The sequence below is a fragment of the Oryx dammah genome, unplaced genomic scaffold (assembly GCF_014754425.2).
Source record: "Oryx dammah isolate SB20612 unplaced genomic scaffold, SCBI_Odam_1.1 HiC_scaffold_2, whole genome shotgun sequence".
In the NCBI taxonomy this organism is placed as follows: domain Eukaryota; kingdom Metazoa; phylum Chordata; class Mammalia; order Artiodactyla; family Bovidae; genus Oryx; species Oryx dammah.
Genome location: NW_024070186.1, coordinates 197,474,349 through 197,484,019, shown reverse-complemented (window position 1 = coordinate 197,484,019; position 9,671 = coordinate 197,474,349). Strand labels below are relative to the sequence as shown.

The window sequence follows — 9,671 nt, the reverse complement described above, 5'->3', positions numbered from 1 at the left end:
TTTCCCGCTGGAACCTCGTGTCCCTACCTGTGGCTCAGCTGGCTAAGCCCTTCCTCGGTTTTATTAATAAGGGCTGCTTTGGACGGAGCGCTGAGGTCCATCAACCCTTTGACCCAGCCTGCGCCAGCCCTAGCGGACGAAGCCGGCTCGGGGAGGGGAAGTGCCCAGCGGGGAAGGACCGACGTCCCCCGCGGGACGACTGAGCCCAGAGTCCCTGTCCCGGAATCGCCGTCAGAGCGCTGAGGGCGCGCCCCTCCGCAGGCCAGACTTGGAGCTCCGGCCCCGCGCTGGCTGGCCTGGGTTTTTCCCCTTCAGGGCCACCTGGGCGGGGCGGGACGGGGCGGGGCGGGCCCAAGTCCCAGCGCCCCCCGGCTGCCCGCGGGGGGCGATCCGGGCGGGACGGGGCGGGGCGTGCACGTGCGGACCGGGGGCGGGCGCGCGGGGCACCGGCTCCTCGGTTCCCAGACCCCCGCCGCGGCCCCACGTGGGCGCTGCCGGGCGTCGGGGGCAATGCGATAGACCCCGCCCCCGGGGCCCGGGAGCCAATGAGCTCGCGCCGAAGGCGGGGCATCGCGCGAGGCCTCGCCCTAGGGGCGGAGCCAGGCCGGGGCTTTTTAAGAGCTCCGGCCGCGGGCGGGGCGCCGCTGGACGTGCGGCGGGACCCCGGAGCCTCGGCGCGGCTGAGAGGGGTCGGGCGCTCCGCGCTGCCGCCACCCCACCATGCTCAAGCGCTGCGGCCGCCGCCTGCTGCTGGCGCTGGCGGGCGCGCTGCTTGCCTGCCTGCTGGTGCTCACGGCCGACCCGCCGCCGCCCCCGGTGCCCGCTGAACGCGGTCGGCGCGCGCTGCGCAGCCTGGCGGGCCCCTCGGGGGCGGCCACGGCGCCCGGACTGGAGGCGGCGGCGGCGGCGCCCGGGGCGCCCGTCCGCGAGGTGCACAGTCTGTCCGAGTACTTCAGCCTGCTCACCCGCTCTCGCAGAGACGCGGGCCCACCGCCCGGGGGCGCCCCCCGCCCCGCTGACGGCCATCCGCGGCCCTCGGCCGAGCCGCTGGCCCCACGCGACGTCTTCATCGCGGTGAAGACCACCAAAAAGTTTCATCGCGCGCGTCTCGACTTGCTTCTGGAGACGTGGATCTCGCGCCACGAGGAGATGGTGAGCCCCGTCAGGCTGGGCAAGTGGGCAGGGGAGGAGGTGCCCTCTTGTCCAGCTGGTGGCAGCATCCAGTGGGCGCCAGGCTGCCTGTCTGTACCGCCACCGGGAATATCGGGCGTAGCGATGCCGGTTCATCCCCTTCCAGACCAGTTTGCCTGATGTGGAAGCACAGGGTGGAGACTCATTCCCCAAACACCACCGGTCAGTGGCCTGCAGTGAACCTTCACCAGCCTGGTGTTGGCGCCTGGTGATGCTTCTTGCCCTCAAACACTGAAACTCAGCAGCTAGGAATTATTGTCCCCAAACCTTCCCAAGGCAGACTCAGCATGGGGCGTCCTCCCTGGCCTCATACCCTTCCCCGGGAGGAAGACTCTTTCCTGAGAAGTGGAGTGAAGGGTTAGGATCCCTGTGCACAGGGCCAGACCTGTCCCTCATTCCAGCCTTTGCAATGGGCCGGGGGACAAGTCGCTGTTGAAGCTGGGGGTGGGCGTTGGTGGGGGCCCTGGGGGGTCCGTCTCCGAAGAACGAGAGGGCATGCGCTGGGTTTCAGGGTGTGTTCTGGGGCCCTCTCCCCACAGTGCCGAAGTCTCTGGAGCCTGGAACCTAGTGCTTAGCACACCCTAGTTGAGCACTGACTTCCTCCACACGCATGATGAAGACACACCCCACTTTGGAAAATCTCCCTCCAGGCTGCAGCTGGAGGGCTGGGGTGGGGCGAGATGGGGGCAGAGTGTGAGCGCTGCTGGGGAGGGGGTGGGGGAATTCCCTGAACTGGGAGATACAAGGGACTGCCTGGGTATTTGGGATGAGGGTGAAGGACGCTTGTCGGGTCCAGGGGCTCAGAGAAGACCCCAGCTCTCTTCCTCCCTGTTGAAACCCTCGAGGCCTGGGGCCCGTCTGGCCTGGCTGAGCCCTGTTTTGGGGCAGGGCCCTGATGAGGTCACAGTGAGGGTCAGGGAGCAGGGTCCTCCTGGTCCCAGCATGGGGAGGGGGCCCTGGGAGCCCACGGCAGCCTCCTGGGAACACGGCGTCCCTTTCCCAGGGGCTCAGCAGGCCGGCAGGAGGGGGCGGCGGGGGCTGCGGGTTTTGTTTGGCTGCTGGGCCGTTAGGATTCCCAGCGCCGGGCGGCTCTCACGCCGGCCGCTCGGGCAAGGTAACAAAGCCCCTTTCTCCAGTGGAGAAAGGCGTCCGGCCTCTTGTGTGCGGCTATGTGCTCCATGGGAACCGCCGCTGGCACGCTGGCCACTCAGGTTGCCTGGCGATGACGGCCTGCGGGCCCCCCTCCCCAAGTGACAGCACTTGCGGGGCGCTGTCCCCGAGCCAGGCACTACCCCCAGGACTCTGCCTGCCTGCTGTGTGGCCTTTGGCAGTACTCAACCCCCTCTGGGCTGCCACCAGCTCTGAGCACCTCTCCTCTCGGACTCTGAGGACTTCCTCCCGCAAAGGGGGATCTGGTCAGGGGGTCTCGAGGAGCAGTCCCGGCCGAGCTAGGTGACCCTGGGCATGACCAAGGACCTCTCTGGCCCTCAGTCTGCTCATCTCTGGAATAAGGAAAGCGCTGGCTTCTGGTCGAGCGGACGGCCAAAACCTGGAGAGGCAGGGGGAGGCCGCCTTCCCCACGGAAGGTTCCCTCAGGCTCCCCTCTGGCTAGCTGAGCACACCCGGGAGGAGCAGAATCTGGCTCCCAGCAGTCAGAGCGTGTGTCCCGTCTAGCAAGAACCCCTCTCATGGTGTCCTAGGGGTGAGGGGTCCCTGGAACTGTTTCAGCGGAGAGGCCTCCGCTCCTAACCCCGTGCAGGGTGGTTTAGACCCGGTTTGATGGGGGAGACTCCAGGAAGTCGGGGCTGCAGAGGGGGAAACCCAGAGGCTGCGTGAGCTGAAAGGGGGGCACCTGACCTGGGCTGGGGAGGGAGGGACTTCCTGGAGGAGGTGCCATTTGAGCTCGACGGAGAGTAGGAAATGCCCTGAAAGGGCAACTGGGCACCTTGAACACAACCTGGGGGGCGTGCAAGAGACTTCCAGCCATTGGAGTGGCTCGGGCGGGGGTGGTCAGCAGGGGCCACGTTATGACAGCCCTGGAGGTGCAGGGTAAGGGGCTGGGTCCTTGGCCCGCACTTTGCTCCCCTGTCCCCCCCAGGAGTGGGCTAGGCTGCGGCGGCTGCCACCGCAGCGGCCACAATTGTCGGGGGGAGAGCTTGGCATCCTGTGTTTCTTTGAATTGCAGCTCCAGGAACAATGCCGCTTCCTGTGGGTGTCCTCCCCCCCCCCCCCCCCCCCCGCCAGTCCTGCCGCCCTGCCGCCTGGCTCTTCCTCCCCCAGCCCTGCCGTCGTCAGGGAAGTGGGGAGGGGTCCGTGAGGCTCGGCTGGTGGGGACCAGCACCACCTTCCTGCTGGGGCGTGACCGCAGGCCAGGGCCCGCCTCTCTCTGGGGCTCGTTTCCCCACCTGTACACTCGGGGAGGGATGGTGCCCTCCTCCCTGGGCCGTGAGGGAGCTGGAAGAAGAGGAGCCGGGCGCTCTGCTTTGGGCGCGTGAGCTCTGGTTACGCCCATGACACAGAGGGCGGAAACTGAGGCTCGGAGCTGCGGGTGAGGCCCATCCCCTCCTCTCCTGACTGCTCTGATGTGGTGAGACAGGAGGCCCGGCACCCTCACACCCCCAACAGCCCCACGCCTCCAAGCGCTCCTCTCTGAACAAAGGTGACTTTAATCTCCGTAGCCTTGGGCTGGGTTTTTAGGGCATCACCGAAGCGCGGGAGAACAGGCCTCGCTTGATCTCATTAAGAAAGCATTTTCCTTTTAATCCAGTGGTGGCAAGGCGCGTCTGCACGGGCGGCCTCGGCCTCCCACGGCATTCCTGGGCCAAGATGCCGGCGAGCAGGCAGGGGGCGGGATGCGAGTCCGTGCGTGCGGGCCCCTGGGGTGTCTGCTCGGGAGGAGGGGTGCGTGCCTGCAGTGGGCAGGAGGGGCCCACCCTACACCCCTCCCCCAGTCCCTTCTAGGCCCACCCAGCTGGCGGCCTCACCTGAGCCTGTGGCCCAGGTTCAGGCTCAGGCTGGACTGGGAGCCCAGGCTACCAGGAGAGGGTGGGCACCCCAGGTGGGACCCCCAGCCCCCAAGTACACATCGCATCAGGCCTGCACACCCTGGCCCCTCCCTTGCGCTCATTTGTACCCGGGAGGAAACCAGGGCCTGGTGGCCACGGAGGTGGGGGAGGGCTGTCTCCTGTTGCCCGGGCTCACAGCACCCTCCGCCGGGCTGAGCTCTGCACTCGGCGCCTGGGTGCGCTGGGCGGCACGCGCTGGGCGGGCGGCAGAGGAAGGAACATTCCTCCCCGTGTGCCGACGGGCCCAGGCGGGCGCCGGCAGCGCCTGGCCCCTCCCCGTCGGGGCCCCCCTTCTTCCGTAGAGCGATCCTGGCAGGGGTGGAGGAGCCAGGTTGGCATAGCTGGAGCTTCGATGCGGCCTCGGGCAAGGCCCGTCTGTGAGCCCAAGCCGTGGCCGGGGGTGCTGGGCCGCGTGTGCGCAGGGGGCGCTGACCCCTGTGCGGGGGCCCGTGCGATTTCCCGGCCCAGCCCCGCAGACTTGTCAGCGTCTCCGGAGAACCCTGGAGGCTGCTTTGGCTCAGGGAAGGCGACTGGCTTGGCCGGCTGACCACACGGCCAGCGGTGCGAAGGGCCCTGTCCTGAGGGCCCAGCCTGGGGGACCGCGGGGCTGTGGCCACACCCCTGCCCGCCGGACCTTGTGCCCAGCCCGGCCCAGTTAACCAGGCCAGCTGTATGGTAATGGGCCGTGTGGCCACTCCCGCTTAACGCGGCTGAGTTCCCCTCGCAGCGCGGCCCGGGACAAAGCTGGCGGACAATGCCTGGTGACTCACCCTCCCTGCGGGCCCTTTGTCCGCCAGCGCCTGGCAGCCGCCCAGCGGAGGCCTTTGTCCCCGACTGATTGAGATTTGGCTTCCCGAAGCCGACCTCCTCCGCCCGTGCCCTGCCCCTCCCGCAGGCCGGGCACTGTGTCAATAAGGGTGTGTGCCCGCCAGGTGCGCAGGGCGGGCCGCGAGCGGTTACCTGGCGGGTGGGCGGGGCACCGCACCTGGCTCGTGCCGGCAGCTGCCTCCCGGTGACCGTGGGCGCAGCTGCCGCGGTAGTCGGGGGTGGACTGGGGATCCTTCCCGAGCCCCCAGTCCCCTCGCACTCATGGTAGGCTCTGGAGCCCCGCTCTGCATGGGGGAAAATGGAGGCTCAAAGGTGCGGCATGGGCACGAGGGGTCCCAGCCCTGGGCCCTGCGGTGGCCGGGGTAGCCCCCCGAGCTGCCCGTTCAAGGCCGCGTTTCTCCCTGCAGACGTTCATTTTCACGGATGGGGACGACGAGGCGCTGGCCAGGCGCACGGGTGAGCCCTGGACGTGGGGAGGCGAGGGGGGGTCCTGCCCGGAGGAAACTGTCCCCTTGGGAGAGGTTGCCGGCCGAGGACCTGCGCAGGCAGTTTACTCAACGGGTTTGCTCAGTGCCCCGCCCCACCACTCACCCCCCCCCAATTCTCATGCAAATGAGGCCCTTTCAGCTCCTGGGCCCTTTGAGCTGATGTGGCGGCAACAGGTGGCTGGCTGGTGCTGGGAAAAAGCCGCCTGAATGGGCAGGGGCGGGGCAGGGCGGGGCAGCCAACGAGGTGGCGCTGGGGGGTGGGATCTGCAGGCCGGGGTCCGGCTCGGGGGAGGGCTTGAGTGGGGTGGCTGGTGCAGGCACTGCTTGGACCCAGGGCGCCCCGGGACGGACTACTACCCCACCCCACCCCTTCCTGCTCTGCTTGCCCCGGGCCTGCTGTGTGACCCCAGGTCAGGCTGCCCTCTCTGACCGGCCTTGGACCCACTCACAGCCCCTCCCCTTGTCCGCAGGCCATGTGGTCAACACGAACTGCTCGGCCGCCCACAGCCGCCAGGCGCTGTCCTGCAAGATGGCCGTGGAGTATGACCGCTTCATCGAGTCAGGGAGGAAGTGAGTGCCGGCCTCTGGCAGGGCCCAGGGAGCATGCCCTGGTGGGGCTCTGGCCTTGGCGGTCCCACCTGCATGATGCCCCCCTGACGGCCCTGCCCCCGCCAGGTGGTTCTGCCACGTGGATGACGATAACTACGTGAATGTGCGTGCCCTGCTGAGGCTGCTGGGCAGTTACCCGCACACGCAGGACGTCTACCTGGGCAAGCCCAGCCTGGACAGGCCCATCCAGGCCACAGAGCGGGTCAGCGAAAACACGGTGGTGAGTGTCCCCCACACGCCAGCCTGCACCGCCGCACGGGGACGGGGCTGGGGGTGCCCGGCAGCGGGGCTCTGGGAGTCTCACCACGGCCCTCCGTGCCCACAGCGTCCTGTCCACTTCTGGTTTGCCACTGGCGGGGCTGGCTTCTGCATCAGCCGAGGGCTGGCTCTGAAGATGAGCCCCTGGGCCAGGTGAGTGCCCTGGGGCGCAGGTGAGGCTGCCTCTGATCTCCCAGGGTCCCCCCACGGCCGGCCTGGCGCGGCTCGTCTTCCCAGCACCAGTGTCCCCAAACCTCACGTCCACCGGCAGGGTGAGTCGTCCCCACCTCCGCCCGCCAGCCACCAGGGGGGTGAGGACCCCTTCCTGCATCTGGTAACCCCCCCCACTCCACGCACAGGGAGTCCTCAGGCTTGTACGGAGGAGGGGGCTTTCCTGGAGGAAAGGGAGGCTGGGAGCCGCCCGCGTGGGAGCCCCATCAGGGACACCCGCCGGGCGCATCCACCTCCTGCCTGAGCCCAGCCGGCCGAGCGGCACGCTGCCCCCTCGGCTCACTGTGGCCCTCGGCCCTTCCCTCCCGCAGCGGAGGCCACTTCATGAGCACGGCCGAGCGGATCCGGCTGCCTGACGACTGCACCATCGGCTACATTGTGGAGGCGCTGCTGGGCGTGCCCCTCATGCGCTGTGGGCTCTTCCACTCCCACCTGGAGAATCTGCAGCAAGTGCCTGCCTCCGAGCTCCACGAGCAGGTGCGCGCGCCAGGGCCACGGGGCTCCCCGGGCAGGTGCGCGCACAAGGGCCGCAGGGCAGAGGAGAGCGTCCAGGAGAGCAGGGAAGGAGCAGACAGGAGGGCGGGAGGAAGTGGGGAGGGGGCCGCAGAGGGGCCACGGCTTTGAATAGGTCACCAGAGGCCCGGCTGTGAGTTGCCACCCAGGCACCCAGATTTGCCCAGCAGCACTCCCGTGGTTCGTCCATCTTGCCTCTGTCTTCAGCAGGACACCTACTCTGAGCCTTTCGGGTCTTCCCTGTACCCGTAAACATTCCCTCGCCGTGGCTGGCGAGGCCGCAGTCCCAGCTAAAGCCCCCTTGGGCTTTACTCCTGGGGCTGCAGAGCAGGGGGTGCAGCGTGGACCTGGCTTCTCAGCCCCGAGGTGGGCAGAAGGCCAGGCCGTCCCCTCGTGCAGAGTCGCACCCATGCCCGCCTTGGGCAGAGCCAGGGTAGGCTGGCCTTGGCACCACGGCCCCCCCAGGATCACCCTTTCCGTCTCCCTGCAGGTGACCCTGAGCTACGGCATGTTTGAAAACAAGCGGAACGCCGTCCACATTAAGGGGCCCTTCTCGGTGGAGGCTGACCCGTCGAGGTGAGGAGAGGGAGGACTAGGGGGCGGGCTCGCTGAGGTCCCTTAGGGTCTGCTGCAGCTCAACAGCCCCCAGGAGTCTGCGCGGGTGGAGGCGGGCCCCCAGCCCGCACGGACGAGCCCCCCAGGGTTCTGCTCGGGTGGAGGCGGGCCCCCAGCCCGCACGGACGAGTGCCCGCTCTGTCCCCGCAGGTTCCGCTCCGTCCACTGCCATCTGTACCCGGACACACCCTGGTGCCCCCGCACTGCCATCTTCTAGTGGCCGTGGCTGAAACCCCGTCCCCGGGCGCCCCTGGTATCCAAAGGGCCCGAGGACCCCTGTCGTGCCGCCCTGGTCTGGGCCTTCGAGGCCACCCCGGGGCTGCGCCTGTGTGTGTGCTGCGTGTCCATCTCTGTAGCAGACTGCTGGGCAGCTCTGCTCTGCCAAGGGGCAGGCAAAGTCCCGCCTGTCTGTCTGTCCGTGTTCCGCCCCGGAAGGATTTGTATGGGAGGTCACTCTGAGGACAGTTCTGTTACCCTTTCGGGGTCTCTGGGCAGCGTGGGGCTCAGGGGCTTCTCTGCAGGGATGTGTGGGCGCCGCTCCGTCCTGCTGAGCGCAGGCCCATCGCTGTGAGCACCTGCCCCCCCCGGGACTCTGGCTCCCCACTCAGAGCCCCCAGGACAGCTCCCTGTGTTCCGCGCAAGGAAGCTGGGTTTGGGGGAGTGCCCCGAGCCCCCTCGCGCTGAGCTCCGGCCTGGGTACCTCGGCTCCAAGTGACAGCAGCCCCAGCGACCTTGCCGCCCGGGTGAAGCTTCCCGGGCAGGGGTCTCCCCTGCTCTCTCAGCCAGCTTCCCTTTGTGACGGGGAGTCAGCTGAGCTTTTAACTCCTCTCCAAAGTAGAGAGAAAGTCGCCCATAGTGGGTGTGTCTGTAAATACTGTGACAGTGTTTTTTACTGTGACTGTTTTGTTGAAAGAGGGTGGGTAAAAAGTAGGGTGTTTTTGTCTGTGTTTTCAGGGGCTTGGGGAAGGTGTTATCTTTTCTGTGGATCAGAAAAAGCAGAAGCTAAACTTGGGATAATCTCTGTTGTTAAAGCTGATGGAAATGTCTAACACTCTGTATCTATGTGTCATGGTGTCTGGCCTCTCCCTGCCTGCCTCCTTCACAGAGCCTGTCTCCTCCCAGCCCAGCTCAGCGCACGTGGCCAGTGAGGTGCGTTTTGCCTTCTGTTTTTCTTTCTGCAAGACATAGCTAGGAAAGTGAACGATAAGGGAAAAGTTCTCAGGGAATTGACGAGTGTTGCTATGGTGACGTCCTTTGCTGTGAATAAAGATGCTCTTTGGGGCAACCTGGGGGTCCTGGTCTTGGCTGGAAGTTGCGCCTGAGATGCAGGTTCATGGAGGCTGGCTCTGGGGGCTCGTTGGCACTCAAGTGGGGAAGGTATGAGAGACCCCCCCCCCCCAAGCCAACTATCGTAGCATGGGAACTTGGGCTCAGAATAGCAACTTGCACGTTCCTGAGAAGCCCAGGAACTTGAGTGGCCAGCCCAGGACACCCTCAGGTGTAGGGGGAGATCTCATGTGATCAGACACGCTGCTCTCAGACTCCGCAGCCCTGGGCTGTGCAGACCTGGGCCCAGGCCAGCTGCCAGGGAGTCCAGTCCTCCCTTGAGAGCGACAGGTGCTCGCCGTGGTTTGGCCTGGGACCTCCTTACCCAGCTTCGTCCCTGTCACGAACCATCCAGGCCACCTTCTTGCCCCCATTGTGCAGATGGGAAGACCGAGGCCCAGAGCAGGTGACATCCAAGGCCCGGCAGCTGGGCTGGTGGAGAAGAGCTCCAGGTCTGAGGTCGGGCTGGCCTGGATCCTGGCCTCACCCCCTCGCCCCGCCCATCCCTGCTGTGGCAATGTTTTCTATGGAAGGCAGATCTTCAGGC

General features: G+C 67.0%; 1 protein-coding gene across 1 annotated transcript; it reads left to right on the top strand.

The window, feature by feature from the left end:
- Positions 1-649: 649 nt before the first annotated feature.
- Positions 650-9,083, top strand: LFNG (LFNG O-fucosylpeptide 3-beta-N-acetylglucosaminyltransferase). The gene is made up of 8 exons (XM_040267291.1): positions 650-1,152; positions 5,492-5,540; positions 6,043-6,142; positions 6,248-6,401; positions 6,507-6,592; positions 6,982-7,147; positions 7,674-7,759; positions 7,949-9,083. Exons 1-8 carry the CDS (start codon positions 721-723, stop codon positions 8,013-8,015), a joined length of 1,140 nt encoding a protein of 379 aa, XP_040123225.1. The 5' UTR covers positions 650-720; the 3' UTR covers positions 8,016-9,083.
- The last annotated feature ends 588 nt before the right edge of the window (positions 9,084-9,671 follow it).

Coding starts and splice junctions, on each gene's coding strand:
- LFNG (XM_040267291.1), top strand. CDS start 721: ATGCTCAAGCGCTGCGGCCGCCGCCTGCTGCTGGCGCTGGCGGGCGCG. Junction 6,143..6,247: donor TTCATCGAGTCAGGGAGGAA/GTGAGTGCCGGC, acceptor TGCCCCCGCCAG/GTGGTTCTGCCACGTGGATG. Junction 6,402..6,506: donor GGGTCAGCGAAAACACGGTG/GTGAGTGTCCCC, acceptor CCGTGCCCACAG/CGTCCTGTCCACTTCTGGTT.